The following is a 19,306-nucleotide window of genomic DNA, read 5'->3' on the forward strand; positions in this document are numbered from 1 at the left end:
CTCAGTTCACAGTATCCTTCTTGAATGCAAGACTCACAACTTTATGTCCCTGAAAGTTAAAGGACTACTGGCACAAAAGTGCATGGAAGAAATTGATGAAGAGTGTGACAAATCTGTGCTGAAGTAGATAATATATACAGCAGATGCTTAGAATATTTGGAGAAGTGGCTTAAACCCCTGGAAGACTTATCTTGTTTCAGGTGGATTACCCTGAGACACCGAATTGGAGTGATGTGGAACCTTGTATCAAGTACCTGATCGCTAAGAGGGTGCAAATTGATGACGTGAAGTGTTTGGATCAGGTCAGCAACCTGAAGAAGTTTACGGAAAGTTGCAACAGTGATGAAGAGTTCAGTAATGTGCTAGCACACCAGAAGTGGACCAAATATTTTGACAAATCCAAAAACATTGAGTGTCATTCAGAACTGTTAAAGATTACACAGTTCTTCTTTGCTATTCCTTCTCACAATGCATGTACAGTGAATTTTTTCACTGATGCAAAGCCAATGGACAAAGGAAAGGAACAACTTGGATGTTGAGTCGCTGAAAGGAATTCTACTTGTACAGTACAACTTCAGACAACTTCTTGTAAAGACTTTCATGCCTTCTTAAAGAGCAATCAACCACTGCTGAGAAAAATGCGATCTACAGAGAAGTATGTGTTGGCACACGAGGAGAAAGGTGAAAGGAAAGGACTGGTGAAAGGACTAAACATTCTATGAAGAACTGGTGAAAGGAAAGGACTCACTACATATAAAGAAGTGCAGTAAACTCTAAATAATTAAACTTCACTTTGTAGGCCATATCACTTTTTCTTATATATACTCAATATAGACGACATGTAGCGCACAGCATATATAGCAGTATAATAACACATTCATACAACGCAAGTTGGTAGATAATCATGCAAATACCCCCCCCCATCCCCAGAGTGTCCTCTTTTTTGAATGTTCAAATATGGTAACCTTAACTGATCAGAAAGGATCAAAAATCTTATATAAGGCAGAGAACTAACAGGCTTGGGTGTGGGTGTGTGAGCGAAGCAGGAGAACAGCAAAGGACCAGCAGGAGCGCGGATGGGGAACGGACAGAGGAGCATTTGACAGAACAAAAGGACCCATAAGACAAATCAGAGAGATTTTAAGGAGAGTAAATATAACCATTTTAAAATCCAGAGGATGTCTGTGTAGGATTGTAAATAAAGTTGGATGTCTGCATCTGAATGGATTTTTACCCAACCCATTCTATGATTGCCTGATCACCACTCATAGAATGTTTAGTCATGTATTTTAATATGCAATATTTTAATGCTGTCTTATACATATATATATAAGGGTTCTGTATGTTATATTGTAACAGGTTTGGTACTATATTGTAACGTGTTAAGGCTTTATATATGTTTTTATTTCATTTGACCAAATCCAACTTGTTGTGCTTTGACTTATAATCACTTAAAATCTATCTTTTGTAGTTAATACATTTGTTTGTTTATTCTACCTGAAGCAGTGCATTTGGCTTGAAGCATGTCAGACTCTCCCCTTGGGATAACAACCCTGGTACATATCAATTTCTTTGTTAAATTGACAAACTCATATAAGCTTGCAGCGTCCAGCGGGCATAACTGGACACTGCAAGACGGAGGTTCCAAGGGTTGTGTTTGGGACCAGACATATTGGCTAGTGTCATTCAGTTGCACAATCCAAGCAGCGGCTGGCCAAAAGTGCTCACTCACGGAGTTGGGAGCAGCTTACATGCTAGAGGCTGTGTGTGAACAGCCCGGTAGTGGGGGTTCTCACAGCAGAGCAGGGTAAGGCTGGCTCCCAGAGTCGAGGACTGGAGTGACCTAGCAGATCACTGGTCCAGATAACATCAGAAGAACATCACACTCTTCTAAAGAGATTTTGCTTTACTTTCTTGTACAGATAGCGACCACCAACTTCTCTCCCTAATGAATGATAATCTCCCTTTTTGAGAGAGAATTTTATTTCTGATGGGTGAGGATTACCTGTTTGGAACAACATGATTGTAAGACTAAAATGGACCCCAGACATTCGTGACACATTATCTAGGAGATTGGAAGACTCTTAGATTTTTCAGAGATGTAATAATTATGTCCGAGAATTCCTCTCAAATTTGTGAATGATATAAGTTGCTGGTAAAGTCCTTACAATTGCTTGTCTCTAAACAAATTGATTTTGGTTTTAATATCCCAAAAATGCTTTCAAAGATAAGCGTACTTGGTTTGATGAGGACTGTGTGAAGGAAAAGTTTACTCTAGCACATAAAGCTAATAGGGTAAGATGCAGTCCCTCTCCTAACTTACTTCCTAATTTAGTAGCCACCAGAAGAGGATATAAAAAATTATATCAAAAGATCAAGAATATTTCAGATCCTAGTGGAAGGATTTTGAAACAGCAGCTAAAGTAAAACATTTTTCCACATTTTGGAAGATGGTGGCCTCAAGCTCTGGTAGATCCAGCTGAGGATCCCCATACTAATGACTGAGCACATTTTGGCCAGGTCTTTAATGATTCTCCCTGCCCAATTCTTTAAATCTAATTCTACTATACTTGATGTAATGAGGAATCCTCTCTTTGATTTACCACTCTGTCTTCCAGTAATGTACAAAAAAATCAGTCGGTTATTTTAGCCCAACAACAGAAAAAAGCTCCAAGGGAGGATTTCTTCTTTCTGAAGTTTTTTGGAAGAATCTTGATTGGTGGTCCACATTCCTGGCTAAATTATTGACTGTCATGAATCACGCTGGATAGATTCTATCTGGCTGGAAGTCTAGTATCATAGTTCCTATTTTTAAAAGGGAGCACAGAAAGAATCCTGCTTCATAGAGACCTACGAGTCTGGTAGATGTGGCACAGAAAATTTATTCCAGATTATTACTATCTAAACTTTAAATATGAATTTTGGACACTAATTTACCACATTAGAGCAGTCTGGCTTTAGGGCTGGTAGAGCCACAATTGACAAGAGTTTTATCTTACATGATTTATAAATATCATCTAGTGCTCTTAACCACAGTATACAGTGTATGCTGTTCTCATAGATCTAAAGATGGCATTTGATGCTATTAACCAAGAAACTTTGGGCACAACTAAGAATGATGCGTATTGATCTAAGACTTTTGTATATTCTAGAGGCTCTACATCAGAGCAATATGACAAATGTAAGAACTAAAGTCAATGGAGACTGTAGTAACATTTTCCCCTACTTTTCTAGCATGTCTTTTTAATTTATGTATTAATGATTTGGTGGATATTTTAAAGATAGATAATTTCCTGATGGTCTGACATGAAAGTCCTTTACCACTGCATAGGTTGCCTCTCCACTGAACTGATCCAGACCTATCAAACTAAAACTAGTGAGGGAGATTTCAGTGAAGAATGAGATTCAGCCCTGGTCTACACTAGGACTTCAGGTCGAATTTAGCAGCGTTAAATCGATTTAAACCTGCACCCGTCCACACAGTGAAGCCCTTTATTTCGACTTAAAGGGCTCTTAAAATCGATTTCCTTACTCCACCCCTGACAAGTGGATTAGCGCTTAAATCGACGTTCCCAGCTCGAATTTGGGGTACTGTGGACACAATTCGATGTTATTGGCCTCCGGGAGCTATCCCAGAGTGCTCCATTCTGACCGCTCTGGACAGCACTCTCAACTCAGATGCACTGGCCAGGTAGACAGGAAAAGAACCGCGAACTTTTGAATCTCATTTCCTGTTTGGCCAGCGTGGCAAGCTGCAGGTGACCATGCAGAGCTCATCAGCACAGGTGACCATGATGGAGTCCCAGAATCGCAAAAGAGCTCCAGCATGGACCGAACGGGAGGTACGGGATCTGATCGCTGTTTGGGGAGAGGAATCCGTGCTATCAGAACTCCGTTCCAGTTTTCGAAATGCCAAAACCTTTGTGAAAATCTCCCAGGGCATGAAGGACAGAGGCCATAACAGGGACCCGAAGCAGTGCCGCGTGAAACTGAAGGAGCTGAGGCAAGCCTACCAGAAACCCAGAGAGGCGAACAGCCGCTCTGGGTCAGAGCCCCAAACATGCCACTTCTATGATGAGCTGCATGCCATTTTAGGGGGTTCAGCCACCACTACCCCAGCCGAGTTGTTTGACTCCTTCAATGGAGATGGAGGCAATACGGAAGCAGGTTTTGGGGACGAAGAAGATGAGGAGGAGGAGGAGGTTGTAGATAGCTCACAGCAAGCAAGCGGAGAAACCGGTTTTCCCGACAGCCAGGAACTGTTTCTCACCCTAGACCTGGAGCCAGTACCCCCCGAACCCACCCAAGGCTGCCTCCTGGACCCAGCAGGCGGAGAAGGGACCTCTGGTGAGTGTACCTTTTAAAATGCTATACATGGTTTAAAAGCAAGCATGTGAAAGGATTACTTTGCCCTGGCATTTGCGGTTCTCCTTGATGTAGTCCTAAAGCCTTTGCAAAAGGTTTCTGGGGAGGGCAGCCTTATTTCGTCCTTCATGGTAGGACACTTTTATCACTCCAGGCCAGTAACACATACTCGGGAATCACTGTAGAACAAAGCATTGCAGTGTATGTTTGCTGGCATTCAACCAAAATCCGTTCTTTCTCTCTGTGTGTTATCCTCAGGAGAGTGAGATATAATTCATGGTCACCTGGTTGAGATAGGGTGCTTTTCTTCAGGGACACTCAGTATAGCCCATTCCTGCTGTGCTGTTTGCCTGTGGCTGAACAGAAATGTTCCCCGCTGTTAGCCACGGGGAGGGGGGAGGGTTGAGGGGGTAGTCACGCGGTGGGAGGAGGCAAAATGCGACCTTGTAACGAAAGCACATGTGCTATGTATGTAATGTTAACAGCAAGGTTTACCCTGAAAGAGTGTAGCGACTGTTTTATAAAATGTGTCTTTTTAAATACCGCTGTCCCTTTTTTTTTCTCCACCAGCTGGATGTGTTTCAATGATCACAGGATCTTCTCCTTCCCAGAGGCTAGTGAAGCTTAGAAAGAAAAAAAAACGCACTCGAGATGAAATGTTCTCCGAGCTAATGCTGTCCTCCCACACTGACAGAGCACAGACGAATGCGTGGAGGCAAATAATGTCAGAGTGCAGGAAAGCACAAAATGACCGGGAGGAGAGGTGGAGGGCTGAAGAGAGTAAGTGGCGGGCTGAAGACAGGGCTGAAACTCAAATGTGGCGGCAGCGTAATGAGAGGAGGCAGGATTCAATGCTGAGGCTGCTGCAGGACCAAACCAGAATGCTCCAGTGTATGGTTGAGCTGCAGCAAAGGCAGCTGGAGCACAGACTGCCACTGCTGCCCCTCTGTAACCAACCACCCTCCTCCCCAAGTTCCATAGCCTCCACACCCAGACGCCCAAGAACGCGGTGGGGGGGCCTCCGGCCAACCAGCGACTCCACAACAGAGGATTGCCCAAAAAAAAGAAGGCTGTCATTCAATAAATTTTAAAGTTGTAAACTTTTAAAGTGCTGTGCTTAAAGTGCTGTGTGGCATTTTCCTTCCCTCCTCCACCACCCCTCCTGGGATACCTTGGTAGTCATCCCCCTATTTGTGTGATGAATGAATAACGAATGCATGACTGTGAAGCAGCAATGACTTTATTGCCTCTGCAAGCGGTGATTAAAGGGAGGAGGGGAGGGTGGTTAGCTTACAGGGAAGTAGAGTGAACCAAGGGGCGGGGGGTTTCATCAAGGAGAAACAAACAGAACTTTCACACTGTAGCCTGGCCAGTCATGAAACTGGTTTTCAAAGCTTCTCTGATGCGTACCGCGCCCTCCTGAGCTCTTCTAACCGCCCTGGTGTCTGGCTGCGCGTAACCAGCAGCCAGGCGATTTGCCTCAATCTCCCACCCCGCCATAAACGTCTCCCCCTTACTCTCACAGATATTGTGGAGCACACAGCAAGCAGTAATAACAGTGGGAATATTGGTTTCGCTGAGGTCTAAGCGAGTCAGTAAACTGCGCCAGCGCGCCTTTAAACGTCCAAATGCACATTCTACCACCATTCTGCACTTGCTCAGCCTGTAGTTGAACAGCTCCTGACCACTGTCCAGGCTGCCTGTGTACGGCTTCATGAGCCATGGCATTAAGGGGTAGGCTGGGTCCCCAAGGATACATATAGGCATTTCAACATCCCCAACAGTTATTTTCTGGTCTGGGAAGAAAGTCCCTTCCTGCAGCTTTTGAAACAGACCAGAGTTCCTGAAGATGCGAGCGTCATGCACCTTTCCCGGCCATCCCACGTTGATGTTGGTGAAACGTCCCTTGTGATCCACCAGAGCTTGCAGCACTATCGAAAAGTACCCCTTGCGGTTTATGTACTCGCCGGCTTGGTGCTCTGGTGCCAAGATAGGGATATGGGTTCCGTCTATAGCCCCACCACAGTTAGGGAATCCCATTGCAGCAAAGCCATCCACTATGACCTGCACATTTCCCAGGGTCACTACCCTTGATATCAGCAGATCTTTGATTGCGTGAGCTACTTGCATCACAGCAGCCCCCACAGTAGATTTGCCCACTCCAAATTGATTCCCAACTGACCGGTAGCTGTCTGGCGTTGCAAGCTTCCACAGGGCTATCGCCACTCGCTTCTCAACTGTGAGGGCTGCTCTCATCCTGGTATTCATGCGCTTCAGGGCAGGGGAAAGCAAGTCACAAAGTTCCATGAAAGTGCCCTTACGCATGCGAAAGTTTCGCAGCCACTGGGAATCGTCCCAGACCTGCAACACTATGCGGTCCCACCAGTCTGTGCTTGTTTCCCGAGCCCAGAATCGGCGTTCCACAGCATGAACCTGCCCCATTAGCACCATGATGCATGCATTGGCAGGGCCCATGCTTTCAGAGAAATCTGTGTCCATGTCCTGATCACTCACGGGACCGCGCTGACGTCGCCTCCTCGCCCGGTATCGCGTTGCCATGTTCTGGTGCTGCATATACTGCTGGATAATGCGTGTGGTGGTTGATGTGCTCCTAATTGCCAAAATGAGCTCAGCGGCCTCCATGCTTGCCTTGGTATGGCGTCCGCACAGAAAAAAGGCGCGGAACCATTGTCTGCCGTTGCTCTGACGGAGGGAGGGGCGACTGACGACACGGCTTACAGGGTTGGCTTCAGGGAGCTAAAATCAACAAAGGGTGTGCCTGTACATCAAGGAGTATTTCAGGCAGGACTGCACGGAGGGTTCCAATAAGAAATGGTGCACCAAAGTTATCGTTGTTATTGGAACAAGGAGGTTAGCCTGGCCTCTGATTGATACATGGCTAGATTAACCTCGCTGCGCCTTCTCTGTGACTGACTGCAGTGTGATCTAGACAGGGGAGGAGGAAAATGAGTACAAAACAAATCTGGTCTATTTCTTGTTCTGACCCACTCCATCGATCCTTTACATCTTTGGCTGGCAGCAGACAAAAAAGGCGCGAAATGATTGTCTGCCCTTGCTTTCACGGGGGGAGGGAGGGTGGGAACAGGGTCCTGACGATATGTACCCAGAACCACCCGCGACAATGTTTTAGCCCCATCAGGCATTGGGATATCAACCCAGAATTCCAATGGGCAGCGGAGACTGCGGGAACTGTGGGATAGCTACCCACAGTGCAACGCTCCAGAAGTCGACGCTTGCCTCGGTACTGTGGAAGCGCTCCGCCGAGTTAATGCACTTAATGCACTTAGAGCATTTTCTGTGGGGACACACACACTCGAATATATAAAACCGATTTCAAAAAAACCGACTTCTATAAATTCGACCTAATTTCGTAGTGTAGACATACCCTAATTAAGTTTCCCATAGAATCAATACCAAAAAAAAATCTTTTGTAATAGAGAATTACCTTAAAAGTCACATTCTAATTAATGTCAAGTGAGGGAATTGGCCTCTCACTAAGAATTTGCAGATCTAAGGATCATCAGGCCAAGTACAAAAATGGGGTGGGGGCACATGAGAAACTGCTTCACTTTTAAGTGCTACTACAAATTAATTATGTAAGTATCAATAAAAACAAATGTTACATGCTTTCCTAGAGGAAAGAATAATTGGACACAGTTCCAGAATGAGAGATGGGATGGGAACACATTCAGTTGAGGTGCACAGTGGGTAGTCAATGGAATTTGCTTAAAGCACAAATTTGCTAGTTGGTTGATTAAACGGGAGGTGTCTGTGCAGAACAGTAGTTATTCTGTTTATTAAGCCCAGTTGGCAGGTTTTCTAGCACCAGGAAAAGGTATAAAATTAACACCCCTAAATGGAAAACAAACAAGAACTTTAAAAACAAAATGGAAATAGCAAGTGGTACTAATTGGTTTGCTTGAATGTTGTACCCTCTGACCACCCTTCATCTATTTTGAATCTTTAGATTGTAAACTCTTCTGAGTAAGAAAAATGTTATCCTAATTGTCTGTCAGCACAAAGAGGCCCCAATGTGGATTTGCACCATTGGTTGCTACTGCTACATAAATAATCAAATGTGCAAATGATAGCAGACCAGCAGCATGCAAGCAGTGTGTAAAATACTTGTAACATAGCAGCTGGAATTTATATGCACTACTGCTGTCTATGGGTTGGAATCAGCCACACTCAACATTTATCAGACATGTTCCTTGACAGAAGCCTGAAAACAGGATATTAAATTCTATTACTCCTAACAGCTAGTAATGAACACAGGATAATAGAAGTTATAGATGAAAGGCTCTTACTGTTGCCCACTCTCATGATTTTGTCATGAGTCTCAATAATTATTTTCCTTTAAGCCCCAGCTCCTAGAGTCAAGTAGGATGTGATAATTTCAACCTTCCTTCTTAAATAATATATATATATATATATATATATCTAACCCTCATGGCTGTTGAGAAAAACTTCAAAATACGATCCCAGTACATCCTAGAGGCTCAAAAAGCAGAAAGCAAATTAAAAGCACACCAAATCTATTTTTCAAATATAATCTCATGCCTTAAAAGCCAATCTTATGACTGGTTTCAGAGAGGTAGCCATGTTAGTCTGTAGCAGCAAAAAGAATGAGGAGGAGGTCTCTAAGGTGCCACAAGTACTCCTTGCATTAATCTTATGATCGTGAGCCTGACATGATGACTGAACATCTGGGGTTGGGAACCCTGGGAGCCGTTCCTTTCCGCACACCAGACAGCGCCCACTTAAGAAAAATGGGCCTCCACCTAGACAGTAAAATCACTAGCTTCCGATGAAGTGAGCTGTAGCTCACGAACGCTCATGCTCAGCCAAATTGGTTAGTCTCGAAGGTGCCACAAGGCCTCCTTTTCTTTCAGCTCCCCCTAGCGTTCCACCCCAAATCCCCCCTATTTCAGCAGAAGGTGGAGGGGCCTGTCCCCAGGCCTGGAACACCTATAACCGGAGCGGCCGTTCAGACACGGCAGGGACAGGCGTCGGGCAGGCGGCCAGGCCTTCGATACAGCCCTCACTGAAGCGCCTCCCCTCGACCAGGGGGGTTGCGGGGGCCCTGCATCGGGCCTGCGGCGTGCCAGAGCTTTGGGGCAGGCCGAATTGGACACTCGCCCCCCTCCCTGCCCAAGAGAGGGGCGACCCCGCCCCCCGGCCTGGGGCCGCGTAGGCCCCCCAGCAGCCCGGCCACGCGGAAGCGGCCCTGGCAACCCCCTCAGCAGAAGATGCCGGGCGCCGCTCCCGATGCCCGCGAGGGGGGCTGTCCCCCGCCTTCCCCAAGGCGCCCCCAGCGCCATCTGAGGGGGCTGCGGCTGCCGTTAGCCCGGCCGAGCCCCTCCCTGCCTCCACCCCGCCCAAAATGGCGCCGGCGCAGAGCGGCCCGCCCCCGAATCCGCCCGCGCCCAGGCGGCGCCCGGAAATACCCTCGCCCGCCGCCGCCCTCAGTGAAGATGGCGCCCGTGGCGTGTCTCTCCCCCCAGCGGCAGCCAATGGGCGCGGCGGAGGAGCGTCGCGGGGGTAGTGACGCGGCCGGCCCGCGCCCCCTCACGCGCGCTCTGTCCCTCTCCCCGGGCGCGGGCGGGCGAGGTCAGCTCGGCGGGGCCGGCGGTTGCTGAGGCGGGGCGGTGAGTGGCTGGCGGCCAGGCCCCGGAGGCCTCCCTGGCTCTGGGGGAGGGGCGGCGGACCGGACCGGGCCGGGCCGGGCCGGGCCAGTCACGGCGCCGGGAAGAGGGGTGGTCCCCCGCCCCCTCCCTTCCCCCGCGTGCCGGCCCGGATCCGTGTCCCGCCGCGCCTGGGGCTGTTCCGGCTCCCGGCCGCGAGAGAGAGGGGGGGGTGTATCCGGGCCGCGGGGGGGGGGCCTGGCCTAGAAATCGGGGGGCCCCGGGCTGTGGCCGAGCCGGTTCCCCTCTCCGCCCGGCGGGGGCGGGCGGCCGTTCAACGCCCCGCGCCCGCCCTGCGTGCCGGGCCCTGGGCCTCGCCCTGGTGACATTGACCTGCCCCCGGCTCCCTCCCTGTCTCGGCCTGAGCGGCTGCTCGCGGGCGGGGCCTCCCCGTCGCGCCGCTGGGCCGCTCGGGGGTGCGGTCTGCGCCCCCACACCGCTGCGCCGGGAGAAGCCCCGAGGGCGGGCACCTTCCCCCCTGGAGCTGGGGCTGATTTGTGGGTAAATAACGTCTAGGGCTCCCTACGCTGGCAAAGTGCCCCTCGTGCAGAGGTGGCCTCGGCGGGACGCTTGTCGGTAGGAGCCGGGAAGCGGGCGATCCAGTGCAGACGAGGGGGTGGGGTCCATCAGAGCTGGGCCTCGTGTCCCTCCATGTGCTGCTGCTGCCCCAGAGGAGCTGGCCTGTGGGTCAGGGGAGAAGAGGCCCGTTCTCGGTGATTTCACAACTGGCTTCGGCAGGACTAGGAGAGGCTACCCAGAAGTACCATCCGCATTTTGTGCCTGCAGGGTGCATGTGACGGAGCAGGGTACTTACATGAGCGGGCTCAGAGCCAAACCGTACAGCAGTGCTGTGGCAGTGCTCAGGTATTGCTGGGATTGGTAGGAAGTAGATACAATCCTATGATGGATGTCAGTGGTCGCAAATGGGAGTTAATACCAACCTTCAATTTTCACTGTAACTTCTAAGCGGGAGTTTTAAATTTTCATGGGTTCCCCCTCCCCACAATTGCTCTTGATTTCAACTAAGTTACTGATAATGTGCCTAAGACTTAGGCTGATTGTTGTGAATAAATGAGTGAAAGTGGAAGGAAGTGTTTCTTGCGGGCCCAGACCTTAGTGATGCTATATAAATATCATGAATTAATGTAAAACAAACAGGGCTGAAATTCATTGACAGTTCCCAACATGAGACTACACTTTATCTTCTAGAGCAGTTGAGTGTCCGTAAGGCCTTGTCTACGCTTGTGGCAGCACGTGGGGTAGACGTAGCTATGGGCCAGAGTGAAAAACGGGCTGCTTCCCCACTGTGGTGTGTAGCTACACGTGGCTGTGAAAGGCTTTGGCCAAGGGGAGGCAGCAGTGAAATGCTCTGGCAGCAAGGATGCTACACTGCTAAAAAGAGCCGAGTAGAGGTGGGAGGCACTGCTTGGGTGTGTAGAGAGCCATGTAGGTACAGACGCCAAGGTTCTGGCTTGTCTGTACTCTACTTACCTAAGCAGTGCCTCGCTGTCTACATTGCTGTTTATACCCATGCTAGCTGGGTGTGTAGTGTGTCTACACTACACACCACTACAAATGTAGGCATAGCCTATGTGACACATGATTTTCAGTCACTACCAGCCTGGGCTAGATTCAAACCAGGCTATTGATGGAAAACTCTATGCCCTAGAGTCATCCAGTTACCTCTTCTTTTTTAACTTTCAAATATGCTTTTGTTAAAGTGTTTTGTTTTTTTTCCTTTTGTAGGGCCTCTGAAATGTGGAGTTGACCCCAGTTCAGTTTTGTCCCCCTCCTCTTCACTCCCAATAGCTCTAGCTGTGTCATGGCAGCCAGACTGGTGCAACGCTGTTGTCATCGGCTCTTTTGTGGCTCCATCTTCGCACCCCTGGCGACCCCAACTTCTCTGTTAGCACCAGCATCCAAGACAGTGGTAGCAAGAGCTCTACCTCAGGCAGCTCTTGCTTCATTACACACTTCAAGCCTTTCCAGGCAAACAGATAAACTCTCAGTCAAGGAGCAAGTGTACAGCCGACATCCAGAGCATAGAGAGATTGATGAACTCATTGAATCAGCTTCTAGCCCTGAAGATCTCTTGAACGTGGGTGAACATCACCCTCTAAATGGGAACCAGGCCTCTGCAGTAGTCATCCAACTCTCCCGACTCGTGGTGGACAAGAAACTAGAAACAGAGAGCATCTTGCAGGACAGTCGCTTCCAGCAAGTGCTCAACATTCTAAATAGCCAGGTATGTTCCCATGATGCCACGGATGGGCGCTCTTGGAGGGAGGAGTGTGACAGGAGAACAAGCAGATAAAGTCCCCTTTCCCAGCTGCTTTTAGCTGGTGGCCTGTGCAGAGTTGGCTGGTCACATGATGTTGGTTCTCCTAACTTCCAGCTGAGAGAGACAGAGCCCATGGAAGGGAGAGAGAGAGTGACCGACTGCTTTCACAAAAGGCAGAATACTTGCTGCACTGGAAACAACTAAAAACGCAACATTACTTGGCTATTCCATTTCTGTGTGTTCAATGGCTGTAGTGGCTGTGGGTGCTATGCGTCCCAGTGGATGGGCACGGGCAGGGATTGAGGTGATAGCCTAGCACACACAACATTGCCTTCCCAATTTGCAGTCTCTTTTTTTGAGATTATGCTGCTGCGCCTCCCCTATCGGTGACACGAGGCAATGGTGCTTCAGAGAACCCTGCTAAGTTCTGTTGTCTTCACAGGGGCTGCGGTGAACAGCAGCACAAGGACTAATAAAGTTTGAATTGGACTGAGCGTTGGTGAATTCTGCCAGCAGCAGTGTTGTACCCATGTTAAGAACTTTAGTTTCCCCCTTTGGGCATATCACTGAATCCACACCCAGCTCTCAACAGCCACATGGAACCCTGGATTAGCCCAATGAAATCTCAGTAAAATGATAAGAATGAGAGTGGGTTTCACATGTTACATTATGTTCTCCACTATCTATTCTTAAACTACAGCAGCCATGTCAAATTCAGTACTGTCCTTGTCTGTGGTTGGTACTGGCCCAGCTGGCTGCCACAGCAATATCTGTAGTTCATGGGCCCCATGTCTCTATTACTGGACCCTGGGGATAAAAGAATGCTACAGACACCTTGTATAGATCAGTAGAAATACTGAAGCATCTCACCCTAAGAGCATGCATACACGGGGATGTTAAATTGGATTCGTTTGTTTGCTCTGAGTGCACCAATTTGGTGCACTTAGATCTGGAAAAAGGGGTAAACAGTGAGATGGCAAAATTTGCAGACAATACAGAACTACTCAAGATAGTTAAGTCCCAGGCAGACTGCGAAGAACTACAAAAGGGTCTCTCAAAACTGGGTGGCTGGGCAACAAAATGGCAGAAGAAATTCAGTGTTGATAAATGCAAAGTAATGCACATTGGAAAAGATAATCCCAACTATATGTATAAAATGGTGGGGTCTAAATTAGTTGTTACCACTCAAGAAAGAGATCATGGAGTCATTCTGGTTAGTTCTCTGAAAACATCCATTCAGTGTGCAGCAACAATCAAAAAAGTTAACAGAATGTTGGGAATCATTAAGAAAGGGATAGATAATAAGACAGAAAATATCATATTGCCTCTGTATAAATCCATGATGCACCCATATTCTGAATACTGCGTGCAGATGTGGTCGTCCCATCTCAAAAAAGATATACTGGAATTGGGAAAGGTTGAGAAACGGGCAACAGAAATGATTAGGGGTATGGAACGGCTGCCATATGAGGAGAGATTAATAAGACTGGGACTTTTCAGCTTGGAAAAGAGACGACTAAGGAGGGATAGGATAGAGATCTATAAAATCATGACTGGTGTGGAGGAAGTAAATATGGAAGTGTTATTTACTCCTTCGCATAACACAAGAACTAGGGGTCACCAAATGACATTAATAGGCAGCAGGTTTAAAACAAAAGGAAGTATTTTTTCACACAACGCACGGTCAATCTGTGGAATTCCTTGCCAGAGGATGTTGTGAAGGGCAAAACTATAACAGGGTTCAAAAAAGAACTAGATAAATTCATGGAGGATACGTCCATCAATGGCTATTAGCCAGGATGGGCAGGGATGGTGTCCCTAGCCTCTGTTTGCCAGAAGCTGGGAATGGGTGACGGGATGGATCACTTGATGATTACCTCTTCTGTTCGTTTCCTCTGGAGCATGTGGCATTGGCCACTGTTGGAAGACAGGATACTGGGCTAAATGGACCTTTGGTCTGACCCAGTATGGCCATTCTTATGTAAATTAACTGAGTGGCATTCACACTACTTTGTTATGCCACGCTGCTCTGTGCTACTCAATACTGCTATCAGAAAGTGCCATACCTAGCTGTGTGCTAGCATTTAAATGGGGATCTGGTTGAGATGACCATGGAGCAGTGAAGGTGCACAGACAGATCCATAGACAGGATGATCCAGGTGTGAAGCAGTGCACTGTGGGATGGCAGTGGGAGGATTGCCAGAAGCAGAATAGTTAAGGATTTGTCCACATGAACCTTAAAGCAAATAAACTCACTGCAATGAGGAGTTACTTCTCTTCCAAAGAGGATTAATTGCTGCCATCTAAGTTACTAAATAACTTGATTTTAAAAAGAAGTTGAGTGTGGGCACAAGACACTCTAATTCAAACAAACTAAAGTTAAGCTGATATAAGACCCCGTGTAGACAAGCCCTGAGATATCAAAAGACAGGTAGGGGTGGACCAGGCCAGCAATTGGACAGAAGTCTCTCAATGGAATTTGGTATCAAAGTGCTGCAGGAAATAGTGTTGGTGATTTGTATTGAAAGACTGAATGGGGCACAAGACTGAGAGTGGGAATACTGAGGTTCTGTTCCTGGCTTGCCAGTGACCTGTGTGATCTTTGGTAGGTCATGATATGTTTCTTCAGCTGCCTAATGGGTGATACTTGTTTACAGACCCTTTGCAATCCACTCTGAGATCTCTAAGAATTACTGTTCTACAGTGGTGATCATCAGCCTGAGTCAGTGTCCAAGCCTGGCTCTGAGAGGCTGCTGTGCTCCTTGAAGCGCCAAGTTTCTGACAAGTCTTAAGACCGAAGTCTTGGTTATTATGGTGCCTGTGATACCATTTGCCAGAGCACTAGTAGAGCACCCTGGCCACATTCTATCTGAGCCGTTACAGTCTACTTCCCTTGATACCTTCTGCAGCTTCAAGCTGAAAAGTGATTCTTCCGTTTCCTTAAACTGTTTTGTCATGTTGTTAGATAGCTGTCATGTTCCACCCCAGAGGTGGCTGCAATTTGGTGATATTTTCTTTGTTTTCTGCACAACCCGTGGGGATTCTTCAGCATGAAAGGTGCTTTAGAAGCTAGACTATCATCTGTGCAACTTTGGGCTTCTGTTTTTTTTTTTCCAGCTGCATATTAGCTTTTCTCACTGGAACTGCCAAGTTGACCCCATTGCCCAGCAGCGATAGCCCTACGCTGCCCTGTGGGTGACCTGGGTCATTGGATCTTGCACATATAGTCAAGATCTGGAAGCATAAGAATGATGGCCTTTCAGCTTCATCATCAGTTTCTCCTTGGAGAAGAGCCGCAAGTGCCCTGTGCCTTCATGAGGCAGTTGTGGAATGTACACGGGGGCGGGAGGGGAGTTTGGTCTGAACATAGAGGAAAAAGAGAGAGAAATGTTGACTGACACTAAAGGCAATGAAAGCTCAGCCCTGGGAAAACTAGAGCACCACTGCTCTGTCTCCAGACCAGGGCTGGACATAGCAGCTGCTCATGCTGCTGGGAAAGCTGCAGGCTGTGAGTGAAGTTAAAGGGGCAGTGAATGTGGAGTGTAGACACGGGAGCACTAAAACCACTCTTTCGGGGGTGCCTTCTGGAGCGTCTGGCATTTGCCAATGCTGGATGACTGATCCCATCTGATAAATCCTCTAGTCTCTAACTCCACCTCTTGCTCTGTTACAGCCTCCTTTGTGCCTAACAACATTCCCATATTTCCTCTTTGCTGCCTAGCTTTCCCAGGTCTGGAATAGCTCTTTGTTGCCCCTCTTGAAGAGCCTCTACCGTCTGGGGCTGGAGAGGAATAAAAGGGAGCTGAGATCGGTGAAGCAGGAGGTACGCTGGCGGTTAAGACGCTTGAACTTCAGGCAGATTGCTTCCCTGGCAGAGTACATAGCAGCCAGCGAGCACACGGAAGATCAGAGTGAGCTGCTGAGCGACGTGGTGAAGCACCTGGAGCTGCGCTGGACGGAGATTGGGGACACCAGAGTTGTGGTGGCACTGATGATGAAGGTCGGGCACCTCTCGCAGACCCTGATGGACCGGCTGGAGGACAAGGTATAGGCAGCAGCTAGGACATGCGTGAGTCTCCTGCAGGGTGGATTGATTTAAATAAATCCTTTTAAATCTCCCATTTGAATCATGATTTAAATCAGCAAGCAGGTAGCCTTCATTTAAATCAGTAATTTTAATTGTGCTTTCCATTTGTACTTTCTAGTTATTTTCTTTGGCTAGTAATTATTGAAACATGTTGATTTGCAACTAAATACGGCCTCTACGTCAAATTTGGTGCTTCTTTTTGCTAACCAGGAGGATAAACTGTATCTATACACAGATATTGAACCAGTGATATAGCTTAACTTACATTTATTTAGATTCTTAATTTTTACATTTATTGCAAGAGAATGATGCATTTTTCACTTCCTAGATGATCAATTTTTTACTTGCAGTTTGTGTCAAGCTGTATTTGGATGGAAATTCACATTTAATTGCAAATGCACAAAAACAGAACTTTACATGTTTTATTTAAATAAAGTACCTTAAATGTGCTGGATACATAAGGGAAAAAAGTTCAGCAAAATTAGGGCTGTCAAGTGATTAAAAAAATCTATTCACAAATAAGGGCTCGTAGGCATTTATACAGCACGTCAGGCATGCATGGCAGCATGTTCCCTCAGGGGCCTCCTGGGTCTTTTCTGATCTGGAATGTTTTCCCACCACCACCCCAAGAATGTTGTTGTTTTTTTTAAAGCAGTGATCCTGAATCTGACAAGCCAAACAACCCACATCTGGTCTGAGGTTAAGGAGAGAACTGTTGTGGTTTACTTTACAGTTTACTGAAATGGCTCCATAGTGAGACTCTGTAAAGAGCCTGCCTCACCCCCAGGGCCAAGCTCCACTGAGATCTGAGCACAGAGTTGCAGAATCTGCTCATTGTGGGGGCACGCTGCCTTGAGACTCCCCCATTTAAGTCATCACAGATGGGGAGAAAAGGAATGTTACCTTAGTTCTCTTTCCATTCCTTTCTCCTTCCAGTTCAGCCTGGTTCTGAATCAGATGGCTTGTGAATCACAGCTCTGCAGGCCTGTGCCCGTGGATTAGCTCATTGCTTACTAGATGTCCTTCAGGCATGTGATCTGGGCTGAGGAAACGCTCCCCAGATTGAAACCACCAGTGAGGTCTCTAAGTGGTTGTTTGACTGCAGCTATGTCAAATTCAGTACTCACCTTTTCCATGGTGAGTACTAGCCCAAAAAGCTGCCATAGAAACATCTGTAGTTCATGGGCCCCACGTCTCTCTCTTTCTGGATCCTGGGGATAAATATTTGCTGCAGACATTGGTACATGCTAATAAAAATACCACAGTTTAGACTGATTGGCTTGGGATTTTGCCAGGTAGCAAATTAAACACAGTGGGGTAAGGTTAGTAATAGGTGAGATGCCAAGGGAAACACCAGGAAATGGTGTTAATGATTCAGTAGGGGTTACTCTTTCCCCTCTGTCAGTACTCACCTTGCTGGTGCATTGGTTTAGAAGCTCAGATCCCATGGGGCTGAGCCCAACATAAACCCTTAATGTTAGAGCGCTGTAATCTTTTGGATGAAATGTAAACTGAGATGCTCAGAGTTTAAGGCCAAAAGGAACCATTCGATCACCTAGTCTCCTCTCCTGCATAGGACAGGTCATTTATTTTTTTAAAAAAGGCTCCAGAGGCAGTCCGAGTAACTACAGGCCCATAAGCCTAACCTCAGTACCAGGCAAATTGGTTGAAACTGTTCTAAAGAACAGAATTATCAGACACATAGATGAACACGATTTGTTGGAGAGGAGTCAAAATGGCTTTTGTAAAGGGCGAGGCATGATTTCCCATCTATTAGAATTGTTTGAGGGGGATCAACAAACATGGACAAGGGGATCCAATGGATATAGTTTACTTAGACTTTCAGAAAGCCTTTGACAAGGTCCCTCACAAAAGGCTCTTAAGCAAACTAAGTAGTCCTGGGGTAAGAGGGAAGGTCTTCTCATGGGTCACTAACTGGTTAAAAGACAGAAAACAAAGAGTAGGAATGAATGGTCAGTGTCTCCGAGGAATTAGCCAAGATGGTCAGGGATGCAACCCCATGCTGTGGGTGTCCCTAAGCCTGTGACTGCTAGATGCTGGGGCTGGGCAACGGGACAGATCATTAGATAATTGACTTGTTCTGTTCATTCCGTCTGAGGCATCTGGCATTGGCCACTGTCGGAAGAGAGGATACCAGGCTGAAGGGGCCATTCGTCTGATCCAGAATGGCCATTCTTATGTTCTTAAATTTCACCCAGTTACTCCTGTATTGAGCCCATACTGGCCACTTATAATAGATCCCACAGTATTTTTTGCAATAGTATTCAATGTAGCACTGATATCCTGACCAAATTCAGTCAGAAGTAATTACGCCCTGCCTCCATTAATTCTCCCCTCTGGATACAATGGTTTTGACATCATTTCTTATACTGTTTATTACTGTGATCTGCTGTGTTCTGCTCCAGCATTTCAGCGCTGGATGATCTTTGAGAGGGTATGTTTTGTTAAGATACTTTGAAATGTGAGATATGTAAGCAGTTAATCGTGTAAATTGCTTTATCCCACCTTTACTCTCTGTGCTTAATGTCTGTTGGCAGGCTTTGGAATTAGCCGAGCAATTCACTGCTGAGGACATTCGGAAAGTGGCGTTGGTTTTAGCTCTCCAGAACCGGCGCTCTGTCCCCCTGCTCCGGGCCATTTCCTACCATCTGGTTCAGAAGCACTTTACCCTCAGCACTAGTGTTCTTGTGGACTTGGCCTTTGCATATGGTAAGTGAGTCCAGCCGTCCCCTGAACTACTCAGTCAAGTATCACACCAGCAGAGTCCAGTGCAGCACAGTCTTTGCATTGAACTAGGACTTCAGAGCATCAGTACCATGATGATGCAGTCCTGGCTGAGGAAGAGGA

The 19,306-nt window shown here is 47.2% G+C and overlaps 1 protein-coding gene and 2 non-coding genes across 5 annotated transcripts in view; all 3 read left to right on the top strand.

Annotated features, from left to right (window-relative positions):
* Positions 1–9,895: 9,895 nt before the first annotated feature.
* Positions 9,896–19,306, top strand: part of TBRG4 (transforming growth factor beta regulator 4) — a 28,655-nt gene continuing 19,244 nt past the window's right edge. Inside the window, exons 1-4 of one of the 3 annotated variants that reach the window (XM_073334886.2) lie at positions 9,896–10,034; positions 11,817–12,315; positions 16,073–16,396; positions 18,997–19,168. In XM_073334886.2, coding sequence (XP_073190987.1) covers positions 11,893–12,315; positions 16,073–16,396; positions 18,997–19,168 — 919 coding nt within the window. In that variant the 5' untranslated portion in view covers positions 9,896–10,034; positions 11,817–11,892. The other 2 variants (XM_073334888.2, XM_073334887.2) reach the window with 2 other exon arrangements.
* LOC140907993 (small nucleolar RNA SNORA5) lies at positions 13,050–13,187 on the top strand. Its single transcript, XR_012157704.1, has one exon. It is a non-coding gene; the product is annotated as a small nucleolar RNA SNORA5 (small nucleolar RNA).
* On the top strand, positions 17,539–17,678 carry LOC140907992 (small nucleolar RNA SNORA5). The gene has a single exon (XR_012157703.1). It is a non-coding gene; the product is annotated as a small nucleolar RNA SNORA5 (small nucleolar RNA).

The sequence above is a fragment of the Lepidochelys kempii genome, chromosome 2 (genome assembly GCF_965140285.1).
Source record: "Lepidochelys kempii isolate rLepKem1 chromosome 2, rLepKem1.hap1, whole genome shotgun sequence".
Lineage (NCBI taxonomy): Eukaryota > Metazoa > Chordata > Testudines > Cheloniidae > Lepidochelys > Lepidochelys kempii.